The 21484-nt window shown below is 38.5% G+C and overlaps 1 protein-coding gene across 1 annotated transcript in view; it reads right to left on the minus strand.

The window, feature by feature from the left end:
• SYNE1 (spectrin repeat containing, nuclear envelope 1) overlaps positions 1 to 21484 on the minus strand; it is a gene marked incomplete at its 5' end in the record, with an annotated part of 158814 nt that overhangs the window by 116358 nt on the left and 20972 nt on the right. Inside the window, 14 exons of the mRNA XM_009869161.1 lie at positions 1648 to 1910; positions 3497 to 3715; positions 4690 to 4834; positions 5435 to 5772; positions 6599 to 8759; positions 9544 to 9809; positions 11637 to 11813; positions 13221 to 13346; positions 15111 to 15257; positions 16140 to 16316; positions 17353 to 17520; positions 18760 to 18912; positions 20161 to 20487; positions 21257 to 21427. Coding sequence (XP_009867463.1) covers positions 1648 to 1910; positions 3497 to 3715; positions 4690 to 4834; positions 5435 to 5772; positions 6599 to 8759; positions 9544 to 9809; positions 11637 to 11813; positions 13221 to 13346; positions 15111 to 15257; positions 16140 to 16316; positions 17353 to 17520; positions 18760 to 18912; positions 20161 to 20487; positions 21257 to 21427 — 4838 coding nt within the window. The remainder of the gene's footprint in view (positions 1 to 1647; positions 1911 to 3496; positions 3716 to 4689; positions 4835 to 5434; positions 5773 to 6598; positions 8760 to 9543; positions 9810 to 11636; positions 11814 to 13220; positions 13347 to 15110; positions 15258 to 16139; positions 16317 to 17352; positions 17521 to 18759; positions 18913 to 20160; positions 20488 to 21256; positions 21428 to 21484) is intronic.

Here is a 21484-nt window from a genome sequence, read left to right on the forward strand (position 1 = left end):
AAAAAATGAATAATGAAGATAATGACTGATACCCTACATGCAGAGTAATAAAAACTGGGGCAGTGTTGCAACGGAATACTAAAGAAGCATATTTAAATTTCTCATGTTCACTCTTCGCCTCATTCCTTTTAATTAGCAGTTTTATGTGTTTTGACAACAAGTGCACAAGCGTTTTCAAGAAATGCAAATATTTAAAATACAGACACCTATATCTAAGCTCATCACCACAAACTGCCCTTATTGTCAGTGAAATAAGCAGGCAATTCTAGGGCATGATTTAGGATGATTCATCATTGTTCTAAAAGAAATTTGTAAAACAGGCCAGAACAACTGCCTTTTAGACCTGTCTATTTCTCTCCACTAACTAGAGAGCAAGAATGAACCAGTTCAGATGCAGTTATCTATAATCTGATATAATATGAGTTTAATTCCATGCTTATTGATGGGATTTGCATTGGCAGAATACCTTAAATAAGGCATGGGTCAAACATCTGAACACCATTTTTGATCCAGGGACCTAGTGCCACACTTCCACTAAGACAGAATTTACAAACTCTCATCTCCTGTAAAGAAGCAGATCTTATTCAGACAACAGCTCTGTGAAAGATCTGCAGGACTACTTGAAGTTCTTACCTATGCGACATGGAACTTAGTTTGACATATTTATATTTCTATAACCTTTCATAGCTGAATTATACTTTATTTACATGAGCATGAAATCATCACAGATGCTATTTCTCAGAAGCCAATTCTAAGAGAATGGTCCCAGGAGATGTTTAAAGAGAGGCTGGATGTGCCATGCTCTAGCCAATGTGATGGTGTTGGGTCATAGGCTGGACTTGATGATCTCAGAGGTCTTTTCCAGCCTCAACAACTCTGTGATTCTGTGAATTATAAATGTACTAATATCTACACATTTTCTACAGGGATTGCTATCCTACAGCAATCAGTTACACATGCACAGAATGAACTTTGCACCAGCTAGGTGCAGAGTTTACGGTTTTTTCATTCTCCACTCCTCTCTTCCCACTGTGGAGATCCAGTTAATAGCATCTTAGTGCAGTTATGTGGATACAAGTTCTGAAATTTAGCCATAAAACTTCCTGTTTCATACACGATGGGGAAACATTTTAGATTTAGATAAACATTCATATAACCACTGGGTGAATTGTTAAGACATGTTTCTTTTACAGATGCACTAAGCTCCTCTGTAAATTTCATAAGATATCTACTATTGTGTTGGTACCTACGTGCTTCCAATAAGGGAAACAAAGTGATAAATTAATCTAAACTTAGGATACAAAAAGATAAGAGTTCCTTGTTACTGGGGAGATGCAATGGAAGTGTTTAAAATTAGTTATAATTTTAGTGTCTATGCAGCTCATATAAGTTACTGTTACTATGCAAGGCAAGAAGTACATATTCTAAACTGCATCATCCCACTGATACGTATAATAAATAGTAAACACAAATTTCAAAATTAATTAAGGATTGTTTAAAATTAAACAGATGCTTGTTTTGAGTGTAGTAACTAATATTTATTTTAAGCATGGTAATTGTTAATGATAATAAAGATGATACATGAACTTTTACTAATGAATTATAAGGTATCATTGTTCTAGTGAATTTTTAAAAATATTGCTTTACTTGTGGCATCGATCTTGCATTGCTTTGATTTCTTGCATGACTGGTAGCTCCTTCTGAGACGAAGACTTTATTTCTACATCCTGAAGCATGCTGACAGCCTGCTGTTTGAGCAGGCCCAAAGAGGACAGCTGGTGCTCCACCTCCAGAAGGAAACTGCTGTGGTAATCCAGGAGCTCCAGGAGCTCTGTCTTGGACGCCTTTTCCACCGAGCTTTCTGGTAAGCGACCTTGTAGCTGATCTATTGCTACGGTTGCTTTCTGAATCTATGGAAAGATATGTAGTTTGGGCAATAATGAAATTAAAAAGAAGCTTCTACAACTGATAGCAAAAGGAGCTAAACACAAAAGCTGCTATACATTTAGATGCTGTAAAACAGTTGTATAGGTCTTGTGCAACAGTCTCTGTAACAGATATAAATCTGCGCTCTAATGTGGTAGGCCTAGCTATCTAGCCCTAGCTCTTCACAGTGTATTAGGACTTGCTAAGGGACTTTTTTGTTCAAGTGATGAGTGTCTACTCATATTTTTTAGCATTTATTATCTTTATTGCCATAGGACCTAGAGCTCTACCCCAGGGCAGACCTATATTTGGCACAAGTCATGTATTTAACAAAAAGATTTCCCCAAATCCCATGGAACCTGCACTCTGAGCAAAAAATGACAGACAATGACAGGTAGGATATAAAGGAAAAAAAAAGAGACACATGACCGGTGAGCAGTGACAGACAATGATATCACTGCAAAATACTTTGGAATAGCAACTTTACACTCTTCAGAGAAAAATTTTTTGTAAAAAAAAAAGACCATCTGGGGAAGGGAAACAAAGAGGAGAGAAAACCAGAACAACTCTGTATTTAGTCTACATGTATACATATAGAAGAACAATGTAAACCTTGGGGGCAGTGATTCTAAATCTAGGTCTTTGTCGAGGGTCAGGGCTGGGCTGGCCATCAAATGCTGACAGACAGTCTTTGACTCCTCTCACTTGCCAAATCAGGAAGGGAATGGGAAAAAGGCAGAGAGACATACTGATTGGAAAAGAAAACTAAACAACTTTAACAAAACAGTAATAAAAAGTAATGAAATACATACATATAAAATAACAGTATTGAACCTGACTCCTTCCCTGATAGCAATCCCCACTGATGCTGCAGAGCAGGCGGCAGCAGGGCAGCCCCAGGCTCAGCAGCAGAGGTGAACCGCACACAGGAGCTGGATTCACGAACTCAGGATTGGGATCAAAGGCAAAAGTTCAGAGAGAGTCCTCCTCAGACGACAGCAATTGAAGAAGAAACCTTAATCCCTGTGATCCCTCAGCTTCATACTGAATATGACATATATTGAATGGAACAGAATACCCTTGTTGCTGGTGACCTGTCCTGTTTGTTACTCACTGAAGATGCAAACTTTTACTTCCTTGTGACCCCTTTACTTCCCAGCACCCCCAGCATGGCACACAAGATCCAGCAGTGACCTTGGTCACTACAGGAGCAAGTATCAGCAAGAGCCTTTCCGCACACCAGTCCCAGGCAGTAACTGTAAACATCAGGTGTTATCACTGCTAGTAGCAGGCACTGCCTGCAAAAACATTCTATTAACTTCAGAAAGTGCAGTGTCTCAGAAAAGACTGAGCTAAATAGTAAAATCACTGCACAGAATTGGTCCTGATTAGCCCAAATCTGGACAAACCGTCAGCTCAAACCCTTAGCTGTTTTTTGCAGTGACTTGAGAAGGGGCACTGTTATTCATGCTGTCAGCTTTCTGTACCATAAAATGATTAATAATATAGTACTGTGAGTGTAATCCTGTGTACAATTAACAAAGGAGGATTTACCAACACCAGAAGTTACCTTATCATTAAAGCTTTTCCATTCCTGCACTGCGTCTTCCAAAATTTTCTCTTGTTCTTGGGCTACATTCCGGAGTCGTGTCCAGCGCTGCCAAACTGCTGTCATGGATCTACTTATAGTTGCTTTACTGGCATCATTGCTAACTTTTTCCATCTGTGAAGCCTTTTCTTCTAGGGCTGTGATCTTCTCATGGAAAGAATTCACTACAGACACGAGAGTCTGAAAACAACAAAAACAAGCACTGTTTTCCTCTTTTACAGCACAACTTGAAACTATTCAGCACACTTGCAGGCAGATGAACCATGTCCATCCACTGCAGAGAAAGAGGAGGTACTCTGTGCAGCGTGAGGTGGTTAAGTCTCACGTTATTTTTCACATGTAACCTATAAACTACAGCTATTTGAAGGACCTGGACCAAAATGCAACTCTCTGGAAGCAGCAGCAATCTGATGTAATCAGATTTTCTGTTCCCTCCCAGCCTCTCAGAAGAGATGGAAATGAGTATTCAGGATCATTCTCATAGCAAAAATTGACCTCTACTAGAGTCTAAACATGAAAGAAGCAATTCAGGCATTTAAGTATACACTTATGTCATGTTTATCTTTAATGACATTTTAGACGTCCAAGGCAGTCAGGATACGAGAAGCTGGCAGACATGACATTGCTCTTAGTGGAAGGTTCCTGCTTTCAAAGAGACACAGCTGGAGACCAGGCAGGATGTTTGAAGTGTCACAAACTGCCTATGTTAAGGCAACTGATTAGCACCTTAAATACCAGAGGAGAAAGTAATTCTTCTAAGTTAAATTTATTTCTTTTAGACTAAACAAGAGTTAGTATTAAACCCCAACCCTTCCCGTCTCAGTTAAAAAAAAAAGTCTATTGATCTGAATTTCTTGCAGGGTACACAATTTTAGGGCTGATGCACCCAAGGCTTTTAGAAGGTTTCTTCCAGTTCTCTAGTCACAGGCATATAGACAAATATTAAGCTGAAAAGGAATTAAAAATATCTGTTTCAGTCACTCCACAAATAAAATGTGTGTTGTGCACAACACAAGACATCTCTTTGTGTGCAATTAAATACTACAGAAAAAGACCTGAAAACTCAGAATCAGGTTGTCACAGGTAGGGACCTACATAATATACACTTATTTTCACTGAAGGAAAAAGATTTCATGCAATTTTCAGTACCTTACCTTATGTGTTAACAATTTCTCTTCTGCTTCATGATAAGAAGCAGCTTTAGCTACTGAGAATTCAGATAACTTTTTCTCTGCCTCATTCATCACTTCAATAACCTTCTGTCTTGCTGTCTGGTATTCCTGCCACTCAGAAGCACACCTTAAACAAATAAAGTTCCAGAAAGAACATTTTAATGCATTATAAAACCATTTGAAAGTCAAGAATATTGTTGCATCTAGCTTCCAATATAACTGTTTATTTTTGCTGTTACACAGCAAAAAAAAAGAAACATCCCTGGGAATTAGCATACGTAAAAACATATGCTCCTGATTTTCAGCGGTGCCTTAGATACAGCTGTGTCTAGGATGTTTTTTAAAACCACCCAAACTTTTGGAATCCAGAACACTGAGGAACAATAAGTGATAGTTATGCTGGTTAAAATGGCATTCCTTTACGTTCAAAATGTCTGTTTCAATTTCTTTTGTTTATGCCCAGGTCTTGTGCCAGGGACAGTCTTTCCCCATTCTTCTCGGTGCTGTTCCAAGCTTCATAGAATTTTATCACAGCTTCTTCAGGATTGCATACCTAGTCAGGCTGTGGCAGAGGAGAAAACAGAATCCAAGAGCTCTAAATCCCGATAACCACTTCTCTCATCAATAGCATAAAAATCTTACAAATCTTTAATTAATATTGTGATCTCTTTCTTTCACTACCAACAAGACAATCTTGAAATGGAAGAAGAAAAAAAAATTAATATACCTTTGCAGCTGCTCTTGCTGGGTTTTGGCCTCTTGCTTTGTTCCTTTGGCCTTTTCCTCCAACGCAGCAACATTCTGCATCATCTGCTCTCTTGCTGTGGCTTGGATAAAGGGCTCCATCTCAGACACAAGGCCCTGTAAGTCCTTCAAATGATTACTGAACTGACTTTCTGTGCTGAAAAATTCAATGTGGTTCCTTAGGTTCTCCTCAGAGCTCTCAACATCAAGACCATTTCTTGCTAAATGCAGAAATTCCTGAGCATCTTCAAGCCAGTCATTTGCTATCTGCATCACTTGGTAATATCTTTGGCAGAGGCTATATAATTTATTCAAGGTAGCCTGAAATAAAAGGGAAAATTATACAGAGGATCACAGGCATAAAATTCACAGGAGAAACAAAAGTATCCTCTGCTAAGAGTCTGAGTCTTGTCCATGCTTGCCTTCTTTTCCCTGTGGGGTGTGGCTAGCAGGTCGAGAGAGGTTCTCCTGCCCCTCTACTGGTGAGGCCACATCTGGAATACTGTGTCCAGTTTTAGGCCCCTCAGTTCAAGAAGGACAGGGAACTGCTTGAGAGAGTCCAGTGCAGAGCCACAAAGATGATGAAGGGAGTGGAACTTCTCCCTTATGAGGAAAGGCTGAAGGAGCTGGGTCTCTTCAGCTTGGAGAAGAGGAGGCTGAGGGGTGACCTCATTAGTGTTTATAAATACGTCAAGGGGGAGTGTCAGGAGGACACTGTGAGGCTGACAGAGCACTGGGGCACAGGCTGCTGCCCAGGGAGGTTGTGGAGTCTCCTTCTCTGGAGACCTTCAAAACCCGCCTGGACGGCTTCCTGTGTGATATCCTGCTCTGGCAGGGGGTTGGACTAGATGATCTTTCAAGGTCCCTTGCAATCCCTAACATTCAGTGATTCTGTGTGATACTACATGGAAGCAGGTTTTAAATGAGTTTGCACTTCTATATGCAGGTATAAATGCATACTAAGGAAGCATTTCCCACTACTGCACCACCCAAATAATCCATGGTAACAGGCCACAACATAAGTCATTAGAAAAAAACCCAAGCAATAGGAATATTAAAAATAATCTTTTCATGATTATTACAGTCAGCAAGCCACAGAGCCATCTTTTTCAGCTTTGCAAGCAAGAAATATTTAGGGTGCACTAACCTGTCTCAAGTGTATAGCTTCTTGAACTTCACTGTCGAGTTCTGTCAGCTCAGCAAGAGTGTTTTCCAGGTCAGCAGGTATAAGCTCCTTTGCTTTCATGTATTTCTCTTTCTCTTTATTGCTCAATGCATTCATTATTCTCAGGCTTGACTGTACTTCTTCCTGATGTATCTGAACCTTTCGGATCTCTTCTTGGATGCTTTGCAGTTTGAGGTCCAAACTTAATGTTCCACTAAGTTCTGTTTTCACCCATCTTAGCCAGTCAAGTGAGCGGCAGATTTCTGTCTGGAAATCTATGCTTTGCACAAGTCTGTTCTCGCACTCCATCACGGTGTCACCAATGGCAGCATGCAAAGACTTTAGTTTCTCTTGCCAGGACTGCACTTGGTGATTTGTTTTCTCACAGGCAGATGAGTCAAGCTGAGGAGAAAAGGCTTCTAGATGTTCAGTTATTCGCTTCAGAAGACTCCCTGAGTCTTGCAAGGTGCCCACCAGAGAATGGTATATTTTCAACTTTTCTTCTATTGGGAGCATTTCTTCATTTACCTTAACTTGCTCCTTCTTCACTGCCTCTAGTTGTGCCTCAAATTGCATACACATTTTCTCATGCTCCTGGCATGCTTCTATTGTGTCTTCCAACAGGTTAATTTTCTGTTCTATTTGCCTCTTTAACTTGTTATACAGCGTGACAAGTTTTAACATCTCATCTGGTTGCCACGGTTGGCCAGTGCTTCGAAAGGCCTCCTTCTTCTGGTTTAGTTCATCCACTGCCGCACCAAGGCTCACCACTTCACCTAAGAGATCTCTGTAGGCCTGCTGGAGTGATACAGCTTCTTTGGCTAAAACAGCAGCTGGAGCTTTGTCCATGTTACCAAACTGATCTTCTAGCTCAGTCAGAGCTTTACTTGTCAACTCAATCAGACAGGCATACTCTTTTCTGGCATAAATTGCTTCCTGAACCTTATATAACTTTTCTTTTGCCAGAGCAGTGACAATATTGAATTGCTGAGGGAGAATGCGAAGTTTTTCATCCAGGTAAGAATGATCCACTTCATTAAGTGATGGTAGGATTTCCTGGCCATCTCTTTGCAGTGCAAGTAGAAGATTTTCATATTCTGGAGACTGCTCAAGAATCTGCTGATATTTTGCCAACTGGCAGTATAGTTCAGAGTCAGAATTCATTACATTGACTTCTGCGAATGTGACAATATCAGCTTGTTTTAGCCAATGGCAAGCTTTATCTAAGTCTTCTTTGAAATATTTCCTGGAAACTATATTCTTCTCCAATTCTAACAATCTCTGGTTACACTTCTGTAAAACAGTGTCATACACATTCTGTAACTCTTGCAGTTTACCTAACACTTCACTTTTTTCTTGTTCTGTTGCTTCTTTCATTAAATCCCTTCCTTGAGCCCACAACCCTGTGACTTCATTTTGATAGGCCTTCAGGTTAGCCTGAGCATTCTTACAAGTCCTGATCTGTTTGTTCACATCTTCTGGCAACAGACAAATATATTCTGGAAACGTTACTTTCTTCTCATGCTGGTGAATTTGGTTTGTAGCCTGAAAGACTGCCATGAGAAATTGTGTCTTTTCAGACAGTGCTTTATTCAAGTGCTTTCTTCTCTGGCCAACCAGATCACTGAGACAATTTACATGATGCTGTGCATCAGAAAGTGCTTTCTGCAGCTCCTGTCTTTCATTGAGCCCTAGGTTGGTCATCACCCTGTCAGCATCCTTCACAAGTGTCTTCAGAACAAGCTGTTTGGTTTCAAGCTCACTGCAAATGGTAAGGTGATCCATGAGAAGACTCTGAGCCAAATCTGGAGGAGGGCTCTGTTTAAGAGCCTCTGAGATACTAGGTTGCTGCTCCTCTGCCCACTCCATTAGTTCCTGAAATTTGGAATGCACTAATCTAAGCTCTTCTAAGGTTGAAACGGAAACTTGAATTTTCCTTTTGACAAGGTCCTCCAGCTGAGCCCAGCGTTGCTCGAAATGACCAAACTGCTCCTTCACTAATTCTTTGTCATCAAGATTCAGATGTTCTACCATCTTCTGTTTCTGATCTTTCAACTCTTCCAGAGCAAATCTCCTTTCCTGTACTGCCAGCGCCAATTTTTGCAAAGCTTCCAGGTGCACATTTGTACTTTCAGCATCAGATCTGTTATCAAAATGGACAGGACAGAAATGAATCATTATATGCTATCTCAGGACAGACTTCTAAAAGTTGTCAGGATGGATTAAGCTCACTCTACGCTGAAATCAGTATGATAGAAATACCTACAGTTTTCAGATTCTTCTGAAGATACCAGTCTTGAATATTAACCAAAAAGTTCAACATTTTCATTCCTCTCTCTTTCATCTGCAATATGGTCACCTGGCTGACCATACAAATTAACATGAATACTGAAGAATATATTGGTTATGTTGCACGTGTGAACAACAAGAAGTACCGAGGCTGAAGTGAATCTTGTTCCATGACAGGGATAGCAGAAGAAATAGACTCGCAATTTTATACACAGCTGCCATGTTTACACTATATAAAGCAGTTGCAGTCATTTAGCAGCAGCAACTAATCTTTAATATAATAGTATAGTAGATAAAACACAATGTCACAATGAAAATCACACATGAAACACACACAGTAAACACAAAGGAAAGAGTTCAAACAAAATAGTCAAAATTCTTGATATACCAGAAAATGCCGTTCCCTAAGTTGAGTTCAATCAGTAGTTGCCTCAGAGACAAACACTGAAGATCTGGCTTCTCAAACTCTCTGCATTTCAATTCAAGTAATTGTCCAAGAATTAATAAGGGATGCTTGCTTTTAATTATGAATAGAAAAAGCAATTTTTAGTGGATCCAACTTAGAGACAATCTGTAAACTGCTCTTTCAGAGTACACGCACCAAGTCAGCTTTGTGTGTGGTACTTTTTTTTATTTACCTAGCCAGGTTGTCCCACTCTTTTGTGAGCTTCTCCAAGAAAACTTCAACTACATTCATGCGATCATGGTAATCCACCGTCCTCTGCAGATCCTCCTCCCTCTGTATGAGCAAACTATGAGCCTGAAGGCAGAGGTCCAGCCACTGGTTGCTCAGTTCTCCTATTTCCCTGTGTTCAGGTGATTCCTGTCCTTGGGTTAGTTTGTTCATCTTCTCAGTCACAGAGGTAAGAGCTGATTGCTTAGACTGCAACTTCTGACTAAATTCCTGAAAAAGACACAAGTCAAAACCAGTATGGCGGCATCTATTCAAAATTGTAAGATGAAATTTAAACAAAAACCCTGAAATAAACAAATTGTGTTTGGACTAATTATCTCTCCAGGCAAATGCTTTGCAGATGTAACTTTGAAGAAGTGCCTTCTCCCCACTGCTAACCTTCCTCATCATCTTCTCAGGTGAGGATAGGTTGGTTATAGATGTGAAAGCAAACCAGAGTGGTATCCAAGTGATCGAGATAAAGAGAGATCACAATCAAGTCACACTTTTTTGTCCAGGCTTCTGGATCAGCACAGCTCCCACCACACTCTAAAACATGCAAGATAGTCTGGCTCTCATGTGAATTCATTTCACCAGTACTCTTTCTAGTTCATTTTTTTACCTTGTTTCTTAGAGACTGATAATAGGAAGCAGAGTCCATGAGTCAGTGAGCCCCCACATACACACTTTGTTTTGTTCCTACTACTATAACAGCAACCATTATCACTGTCATTATTGAAACAAAGCCAATTATTATCTAGGTATGATTGCTATTTGAGTTACTAAATTCCAGTAAATAGAAGAGTCCATCTGCATACACATTTCTGACTGAGTAAGAAGACACAGAGAACCTAAAAAAATAATATATAGTATACTGACAACTAAAACTAACCAAATACTTTTCAGCACTTACACACTGACTAGGGTAAATATAATATTTTCACAATTTCTAGTTCCAATAATCATAACTAAATAACCATGTCCAGCTCCAGCACTTTGATAGGATGATGAGTTTTCACTGAGGGCTGGTAGGGCCTCTGGAGAAGAAATGCTACTGCCTAGGTCTGCCTCATTCCTCCTTGTGACTTCTTTAAATGGAGCTAGGCATCTTCCTTTACCACAGAAAACTCAAGGAAAAATAATGCATTGTGTCACATCTGACAGTACAGCAGGTGACTGCCTTTCGTAATAATCCAAAGTTTGTGACTGAAACAGTGAAGAAATACAGGCTCCTGCTTCTTCCTGGACTCTATAACATTAACTAGTTTAACAGCTTTTAGTCCACGTTGTGCTGAGGTATCTTCAAGGGCTATGACTTTGTTCAAACAGTCATGTACAATAGACATAAGAAGGAAGTGTTGTTTATTTCTCACCTAACTCCTGGCATATCAGAAAAAGAACATAAGCAATGACTAGAACCAAAATGTAAAATGCAAGCATTTCATTGTTTAATAAAAAAATAATATGTTTTCCTCTTTCTTCTTTTTACTTCACTTTGTGATGTGTGCAGAATGGCCATGAAAAACTCTCTCTTCTCTAACAAATGAGTCAAGATCTGAAGGCATTTTTCTTACTATTTAGGGTAAATTAAATTGCATTTCTATCATACCTATTCTCCAGTAGCTTTCAACATCCAGTAACACTGAATAGTTTCCTAGACTAATTGTGAAATAGATTTAAATAAATTAGAAGTACTGAAATTAAAGAACTTAGAAAGCACAAGCTGCAGATCTTATCTTCAGGACCCCTGTGATCAATAATTATTCTATTAAAAGCAAAGGCAAATCAGAACAGTAAGCTGAAAATTGTCTACTGTTATAAAAAATAAAGCCAGAAAATTATTACAGTGCAGTCCAGAAAACATTTTTAAAAGTGTTTTGCTTTCTGTGTCAACTTGTAGCACTGAAAAGGTAACACTTTTTCCTCCATCTTCTCTGTTCTTGTCTAGAACATGTTAGCAATTGTGTGCAATATGTGCATACAACATGGCTTATAATCGTATCAGCCACAGGATGAACTTCTTCCTTCCATTCTGTTCTTAACTCCAAGTCTCCTTACCTTAACCTGGAGTACCATATTCTGTGCAATGTTTAGCTCCAACTCTGCCCGTCTCCTTTTCAAATTCTGTAGCTGTTGGTCTGCATCCTGGAAATATATCCAGAGCTCAGCCTTCATTTGTTTGATCTCTTCCCAACCTTGAGCCAAATACTGTGAGTGCATTATCTGTTGCTCAATCTAGAAGAAATGAAAAGGAGTAGAAACACTTTAATGCATCTGGTTTTGGAGAATGGAGGATGAATACCATTCTTTCTCCGAGAACAATGCCGCACTAAAGCAAATTTCCACACTAAAGGGGCTAATATTATCCACAAAAAGTCTTAACCTTCAAAAGTCATAAGTCAGACCTGTCAAAGGAAAGCTGTGGAATAAAAAAATTATAATTCACCCTTGAGAGAAGTAAGAATATTTATTAGTGTATGTACTTCAAAACGCTCTCAGTTTTCTGCTACAGCTTAAAATAACAGTATGATTTAGTCTATTCCATGCCAAGAGTATTACTGGATTCTACCCTACATGCCTTAAAAATGACCAAATAAAAGCTAAAGCTAAACACTTCCCTTTAGTTTGTTAAGCTTGATTATTTTGCCTACCTGTTTTTTGTAAAATGCCAGTAAAAATAGTGCTTACCAGATCTCAGCCCATCAATCACTTTAAAACAATACTCATGCAGCTTGTTTCGCTCCAAATACAGCAGAAGGGCTCCTTTAAGGTTTAGACACTTAACCAGCTTAATATATCTCAACACTGTACCATCTGTGATTTCTTAAAAAAGTTTCTCTGCTTTCTATATAAAAGGGGAATCTTATTCTGGTGTTTGGGATGCTTTTAGCTATTCAATATTTGACCGCCATTTTTTTATGGACTACTTGTTTTTATATGATTAGCTTCTCCAGTATGGAATACTGTTAATACATATATTAGATTTTTAGACTTGGTAGAAGTAGTTTCAAAAGTTCGGTTGTGTGTGTATGTGAAACTAGATTTTTCATGTTCACAACAACAGGGATGCTCATAATGCTTCTTATAATAACTCATGTTTACAACTTTGTTCTAAAACCAAGCATTAAGCTACTTCAAAACTTAAAAATGAGGTACACCTCTATAAAAGTTGAAATAGATGCACTCTGATTTATTAATTGAACCATCATAATGTTTATTATCTTAGTGTGTCCTAGTAAATGCATCAGTCAACTATGAATGAACAATAACAGTAAAAGCTTAAATAAAACACAGAGGAGAACAGATTGAGTTGTGTTTTATGAAAGCAAATAATTTTGATCAGATTTTCTTCCACAGAACATTATTTTTTTGGCTTTAGACTAACATCTTGTAACATTGCCTAAACACACTTAGCATCCTTTGTCATGTGTCTTTCTATTACTAGGAGGAAGGCAATATGTGGATTTAATTTTAAAAAAAGCAGAAGAGAGAGAAAACTATTTCTAAAAGAAATACTTAAGACGAAAATAAGGAGATACTTCTTTAAACCATTACTCCATATGACCTTTTTAAAGAAGGAAAGATCAAGGTAGTTAAAGCTCTAAATAGGATTAAAAGCTGGTTGATGTGGTTATTTTGTACCGTTTGTTTTTTTTGTTGAATATCTGTTGCTGTACTCTTCACTGCAGTGTCTGACAGGTCACACATGGAGCACAGAAGATCCAAGTATGTATTGGCTTGCTCCTGCAGAGCCCGGAAATGTTTCACCTGAGGAAAGACAATCCTCAAATCAACCCTGATACTGTGGAAATAATCTATTAGTTTATTATAATCGTGTATTTTAGTATTTTTACTTTAGCTTATTATTTCCAAAAGATGAAATGTAAACAGACACTATTCTATTAAATAAGGCTGCTCTGTCATAATTATGAGTAAAGAGTAAATCTTAAAAACTTGATTAGCATCCAATTATTGAAGTGCTTACTGACATATGCATTACCTAGCTTATTTCTTTAAAAATAAGGCACTGGATGGATACACACAGTTTCAACAAGATGACTTACCTTTGCAAAGTGAATGGGAAGCAGGGCTTTATTCAATTATTAGTGTGTCATGTTCCTATACTTAACAGATTCCCCAGTGTATGAGAGATCATGAGGAATGCACCCAGTGGCACAATGCACTTTCCCACATCTTCTGAAAGCCTCTCAATTCCCCCAATATCTATGATTGCCAAGATCAGAAGATCCGTTGCTGTTGAGGGTTCTTGCTTTTGACATCGCCCATAGGAGTTCACCTCTCCCTATGAAGAGTTTCCTCATCCCAAAAGAAAATTGTGATATTAAGGTTAACAAGCAGGGCAATAACACACCTCCCAGAGTACCAAGGAGGAGGGGTGAGTGACCACCTAATGCAGAGGGCCAGTGGTGAGTCCCTGCTGGCAGGAAGTTGAACACTGCAGCAGTGTGCCCTTGCGGCAACCCAAAATTACTGTATTAGCAAGAATGCAGTGAGTAAGCTGTGGGAAGTGATTATTTGCCTGTACTTAGACTTGTCAGGCTGCCCCTGGTGTATGTGGCCCAGTTTTGCTCTTCCACCATAGACAAAGTATTGGCAAACTGGTGCAAGTCTAGCAAAGGGCTGTGGGAATATGGGACTATAATATGTGGCATTTGGGCAGGCCTGGAGGAGAGGCTAACTGTGGTCTGCCATTACTTAAAATGGTAGGAGTCAGGTGGTGGCAGTGCTGAGAAGACAGAGCCAAACTCTTTGTTGAGGTGAGCAGAAAAAGGACTAGAAAAGGACTAGTTGCAACAAGGAAATTCTTCCCAGATATGATGGAATCTCATATGACAACACTCACACTGAGAACACTTAAGCACTGTAACAGGTCCCTAATCCTTAGGGGTGGTCAAGATCCTCAAAGCAAAGGGCTCTGCAGCCTCTAGCCTCATGAGACAGTACTGAACATCAATATATTTAGTACTATACTAGTTTAATTTGAAAACGAGGTAAAAATCCAAAGGTAAAACACATTAAGCTACTAATAAAAATTAAGAAGCAAATAAACCATTCTTCATGGCTAGCATGGGCTGGAGGCAGTTCTGTGCTCTTAGGCTAAAAATCAGATAGAATTGTCTGATAACAGATTCTGTATCCATGGTACAATGAAATTAGGTCTTATATTGGAACATTAGTAGACATATGGGCAACTGCGCAGGAAGAAAGACATAACCTCTCTGCTGAACACATCTGTGGAGTATCTGAGCAAATTTATCTAATGAGACAACTTTTTTCAGGTAACATATTTCTAAGCATTAAGCAGGGCTAGCAAAAGCCCTTGTATGTTTTTTCACTTACAGTTATTTTGCACTCAAGGTATTCCTTTTAGAGCTGGGAGTAAACAATGAGACCACACAGCCCTCGGAGAAGGTGAGAGAGAGTATATAATTTCTATTAATATAAAGCTTGTACCTGATCTTACCTTATTAAGGAGCATTAACTGAGCATTTTCGAAGGCTGAACTTTTACCTGTTTAATTGCATCTGCCAGGCTGAAAGGTGGCCAGGTAGTGGGCTTGAGCTCTGCCTGCACGGTAGATAGCCAAGTCCGGCACTGTTGTAGGGTGTCCTGATGATTAACATGCTTCTGGAGTTCATGTTCCAAACTCTGGTACACCTACAATAAACATTTGGTAAGGTTATCGCATTTTCCAACACCACTACTGGTTCTCTTGTCCCACACCTTGTAAACTACAAATTAAACAACTACTAAGACTGGTTATTTTAGCCATTGTGCATAAAAGTACCAAAGGATGAAAGCAACTTAAGCTCTCATTGCATCTTTCTAATTTGTGGAGAAGATGGACAATATCTAAGGCATGACTTCTGGAAAGAAAAAATAAAGATGCAGATGAGGAGCACTGTCTCTTATTTCCATATTCTTGTTCAACATTTTGCCATTGACCTATTATGAGGTTTTACCCACCTCTACTAATCTTGATGACTATGAAGTTTACTTCTGGTGGATTTTTTTAATTGTTTTGTTATGGTGTTTGGTGATTTTTTTTTGTTTGGTTTGGTTTTTTAGATTACGCTGGCTTGATCTCCTAATTGGATTAACAGAATGACCTAGCTAGCCCTTCTTAGCTGTATATTCTGGTTTTACTAAGAGACAGTATCTCCTAGCCCATAATTAAGACCTGTTACGTATGTGTGCAAACTAGGGATACTAAGAGTGCAATTTTCTTCCTACTGTTTGAAGTAGCAGTAGTTCTAATCTCTTTGTCACAGCTGCTCAGAAGTTAGTGTAACATGAAAGTAGCGAGAGTGCAGAGAGCTTAAGGTAAGAACCTAGGGCAGCCTACAGGCTGCAAGGCAACATTTAGATGACAGGGAATTCAACTGTAGCACAAGAATGACGAAGTGCTACATTAGTAACCCTTAGGCTCAATTTAAATAGAAACAGTAGAGTTTTAGACTATTTAAAGAAACAAGTACTTAGACAAATAATGTGTGTTATTCTTAAAGGACATAAAAACTTCTTCAAAACAAGACTCACTCTTTGGGCAGTGCTACATATGGCAGAATAGCTGTCCTTTGTCCCCTGAAGATGGCTTTGTATGTTTTGCTTAAATTTTGCTTGAAGATGTTCTGGGCATTGATTGATCAAGAAATCGCCTTTACTTTTCAAGTTGTTCAAACGATCTTCGAATCCTGCAATTTCTTCCATGATAGCCTAAGAAACAGATAAAATGCTTTTGAAGGAATATTTTAAATTTGTGTTAACATGTTCTGCAGCACAGCTTTTTTAATAAGCTGTTTTTTTCTTAAACGCTTTGTCTTCAGATTGGGAAAAAGGTTTTCAGACAATGCACACTGTTACAGCTAAGCTATCAGAGTGCATACTCATTGCAAAATCATTGCCAAAAGTCTGTACACATATATCCCACAGAAATATCAGTAGCACTGTCATAATTTGTAAACATCATATGCTCACACCCCAAGACTACTCTTAATCTTCCTTTGTCATATGCTATCCAGGGCTCTACTTTCTCTTGTGCCTAGTCATGAGGACTAAATCTGATGCTGAATCATATCTTATTCCATAAGCTCTTCCCCTGTAGATAGTTCTTTCCACTGACTTTGCTGGAGCCAAATTTTTATCTAGGGAGGTTACTTAAGGAATATCACACTCATTGCCCTCGGAATCTCAGTTTCAGGTAGTGATGGACACGATTGGACTTCGCTTTCTTTCATCTTGTAGAAAGTGTAAGCCATTGATGTAGTGAATGATTATCATCATTACTAGCAACCATATCAATAATGTGAATAAAAGCAATGGATGAAATATTACAACCTAATAGAGTGGAAATATTAAAAGAAAAAAAAGGAAAAAACCAAAGATTTGAAAATGTAAAGTATTTTTAAATCCTTAAAAGTGCCAGGGCAAAAAATGCCTTAGGAGAAAAATGGCCCTAATCTGCTTTTTGTGGTCTATTTCCTGGGACATCTTAGCAAAAATCTGACACAGTATTCAGACCAGTGTACAACAAAGCTCTTGTGTAGATGCAGTCTCATAGATGAAACAGTACTAATACAAGATAGACTTGTTAAGTGCATTAATGACACTGATTCTTATTTACACGTTTACCAGCAAGAAGAATAAAACAAATGAATGAGAAATAACCAGAGCTCTAGAGTGGTGACAGAGAAACAAAGAAGAATAATTCTGTTTTAATGGACAAAGGAAGTTTATCCAATAGCAAACCCACCTTGTGGTTAGCTAGTTGCTGAGTGATTATTTCAAGACTGTTACTCTCCATGAGGTCAGGGCTGACCAGCCTGCTGGACATATGTAATAACCATTTCTCCCCTTCTTGCAGATCACTGTTGTAATCCTCATGTTCTTTTACTCTCACCTCTAAGGTTTCAACATATACCTGCAGGTCCACATAACCAAAATTAAATAGGCAGTTAATTATAAGAATTAAAAAATAAAAAAGTCAAACCAAAAAGAACCAAGGAGAGTTATCTTCTAAATTTATACTCCCAACAGGGACTCTGACATAATTAGACTGTTAAGGAAGATATCAGAGAGATTCCTTGTGTGAATAAACTCAGTGGTACTGAGTGTATTTTTGCTATAGATGAAATACTGTACTTTGAAGACTGAGGAAAACACTAAGGATCTCCTCGCTTTAAGAAAAAGAACACTGTCAACTTGACATGGGGATCACTTAGGAACAGTTATGACTTGCTCTTTAAGTGACTGCACATGACCTACTAAATATTATGGTTGGGTCCCTGCTGCCTATGGCCTTTGCACATACATATTGCCTGTAACTGTGGCAGGCCAATTAAGAATGTCCACATTCAGTTTAAAAGTATTTATTCATTTTAAGAAATAATTTTCATAAGCTTCTCTTTTAAGTCATCACATCTAATGCAACAGATACTAGTTCTGTGGTACAGATGAGAGGAATGTCTGTAAATTAAAAATCAACTGTGAAAAAAGAAAAATCATCTGCTATTGGTGGATGGATTACCAATTAAAGGTGCTTAGGTCAATCATAAGTACTATCATGGTTTGCAGAGCTTATCCTTGTTAGGAGTATAACCCATTAAAAGCTTTAGGAATAATCATACTTTAGGACATATTTAGAAGTATTAGACCTTTCAAAGTACTACATACATGTGGATTAATGAAACATTCTTAATTAATAATACCCTTGCTGAATTAAATTATATCTAACTGCAGTTCATTTCCTCCAGTGATACCCATTCAACTACTAAACTAGATTAAATGGGGTTTGCATGAGATCTAGCAGAAATAAGACACAAAATGGTATATTTTAAGGGCAGCTGCCCTCCAAAAAATAATGCATTTAGAAATCTCTTCAAAGCAAAAATAGTAACAATAGTAAAAACTAGTCACTGACATATATCCCCTTGGTGTTATGAAGACTTCACCTGCCAGACTCGAAACTCGTTTCAGCTACTCGTTATATTTTTTTAGGTAGAAGGTCTTTCCATATTCAAGAATGATCCCTCCACCACCACCCCACGTCCCTCCAAAAGTTCTAAAATCTAACTGGCTCTTTGTACAGGGAGTGACATGACAGAATGGAACAAATAGAGGAAACTGAAAGACTCTTAAGTTTTCTTCCCAACATTTTTACCTTTGTTGTGCTGCACAGTTCCTGGTAACAGCTCTGAAGGTCCTGAATGTTGTTCTTTAGAGTCACATCATTCACCAAATCAAAAAGTGCTTCTCCCTTTTCAATCACTGATTTTATTGAAGGCTCATGGGACAGAACAGTTTGTTGTATGGACTACAATGCAAGCAAAAATTAAAATATATCTGTTAAACACTGAAGATCTATTTCACTCACTTCCCTTTGATCTGAAGCACAGCCTTCTATCACAGTATATATCGCCCCTTCCAGACGAGAAAATCCTTGCTTCCAGTACAGGGCTATTTCTTAGCCATGCCCTCAGACAACAACTTTACAGACACCTAAAAGCAATTGTTCCTTGTGCGTGTGTCTAGTAGCACATCTGTTAATCTGGAGATGTTAAAGCAAAGGGAGCTAATATGTGTGAAGGGGCAAGCGGCAGTAATAAAACTTGGTCAAAAAAACCTTCTGTACATAGATGGAAAAGTATCACCAAAGCCATCCCTTTAACAAGACAGGATGCAGACAAGGGTGTGACACTGTACTCTCAAGAGTACGCAATCTGATCTGTTATGTCATCGTGCCACTGCACGGCACGTGCCAACATTTAGCAAATGACATTGAGATATCAGCTCCCTAAATGCATACAAAGCAAGCACACAGCTTTGACATACAACTTTGAGTACTCAAGCAGACGAGGGGTAGTGGGCGGTTTCAGAGAGAAAACCTTGATGCTGTGCAGGTACTGCTCAGCAAGTGCCAAAACTGGTTTGTCAGCAGCACTGCTTTAGCCACAAATGTAAAGCACAACATTATATGGGCTGTTATGAGGAGAGTTAGCTCCATTCCAGCCATACCCAGTACATGTCTTATGAAATGTGTAGTCCTGGAGTATTTTACAAAAAAAAAAAAAATCATTAAGAGAAGCAATGGAGTTTGTTGTCCATTTTTCCTACTCATTTTTATGACTGGAAATAAAAACCACCTCACTGCTTTAAAATTTTCACTACCCAGAAAGCTGATTAAGCCAATGTAAACACAGGCAACATCTGCAGTGAAGAAAGACCAATTGATTTCTATCCTTCCTTGAATAGCAGTTAACTCTGTTGATATCATTGGAATTACTCATATGTGCACTAATAAAATAATTTTGCTCCATAACAGGAAATTTTCAGATGTAGAAGCCTTACTAAGACATTCATATTTCAAATCCAAGTGCTCACTCTTGTTCTTAGATGCAGGTATCATGAGAGTTTTCCGATTTGATGCTGATTTGGACATCCTGATCAGAGATACCTATTACCTCTACTGAGAAAACTTGAGTAGACATCTGTATCAGAGAATTTACTGCAAGTCACTAGGTCAAAACTGGTTTGAAAGTATGATGATATAACCCGTTTTTACCTTGTATTTGGACAACTGGGCCTTCTTCTCATACAGTTCGCTCTTTGGCTCTGCTGGAGCATGTAACATGGCTTGGTAATCTGTGACCCACTGAGTCTGTGCCCTGTACTTGTCTGAGAACTCCTTCATGAGCTGGAGGCTCTTCTCCGAAGTCATGTGCTCTTTCCTGATAGAGCCAGCCAGCTCTTCAAGCTGTTCCACATGATCTCCAATTTCTTTTCTTAACTGGTCAACTTCATTTTCTTCCATGTATTTTATAGCTCGCTCCCCCTTCTCACGGGCAGATTTCAGTAAACTGTGACCTATGTCCATATCGCTCAACAGCAACTGTGAAGAAAGTGTTGGTTACCAGAAAATGCATGCAAGTTCTTCTGTTTTTGTTCTTGTTTTTTTTATTCATTGTAGTTCTATCATCAGTAAGAGACTAGCAATTTTTTTTATTTTTTTATTTAATTAAGAATACAGAAGGAATTGCTATGGAAATTGAATGGACTTTTTATCATAAAATTTCTGGGAGGCAATTGCCTGTGGTAAACTAGAAGGAAGCAGAAAAAACAAATACTTCTGCTCTGCACTGGGCTTCTGAAGACTATTCTGAAGGCTATCAAGAGAGGGTTCAAACTCCAAATCCTGAAATAGATAGAAGTTTTCTTTTAACAGTATTAGGGTTAAGCTGCAGGACATATGAAAAAACTCAGCCTCAACACTGAGATGAAATGTGAGTTTTACTACTGAGTTATTTCAATGAGGAGCACTAGGAAACTTCTTGCCACAGTGCATACATGTACAAAATATACATGACAGGATGCCTTGCAAAGGGAATTTATTCAAAATTTCTTAAACTAAAACACATACAAACATGCCTCATGGAAAAACAGGATTCTATTATTTAAGACTATTCATAACCTCAGTTACCAAACTGTGATCTAATATGTATGTGACATGAGAACAGAAAGGTTTATACTGGGTGGTCTTTATCCTATCATCTTTTCTGGGCAAGGTGAAGTTCGAATTTAGAGTATCTGTTAAGATGCATGTTAAAATATAGCCTCTTTCTGGGAAACAGAAACACAAACTGCATTCAATAAAGCTGTACCTCTAGTTTCTGCACTTTTTTCTCCATTGCTGTTTTATCAACCACATCAAACTCGGTGACCACATTTCTGAAGTTCTTGTTAGTAGCTCCATGCCAATTTGTGTAAGCACAAAAAGCCAATTCTGACTCCTCCATACAACGTATTTCTTCTTCCAGAAACTTTATTTGCTCCTTCAGACAAATAAGGAGGGTAGAGGGAGGAAACAAGAACCACACAGATATTTATCA

This window comes from Apaloderma vittatum, unplaced genomic scaffold (genome assembly GCF_000703405.1).
Source record: "Apaloderma vittatum isolate BGI_N311 unplaced genomic scaffold, ASM70340v1 scaffold8415, whole genome shotgun sequence".
Lineage (NCBI taxonomy): Eukaryota > Metazoa > Chordata > Aves > Trogoniformes > Trogonidae > Apaloderma > Apaloderma vittatum.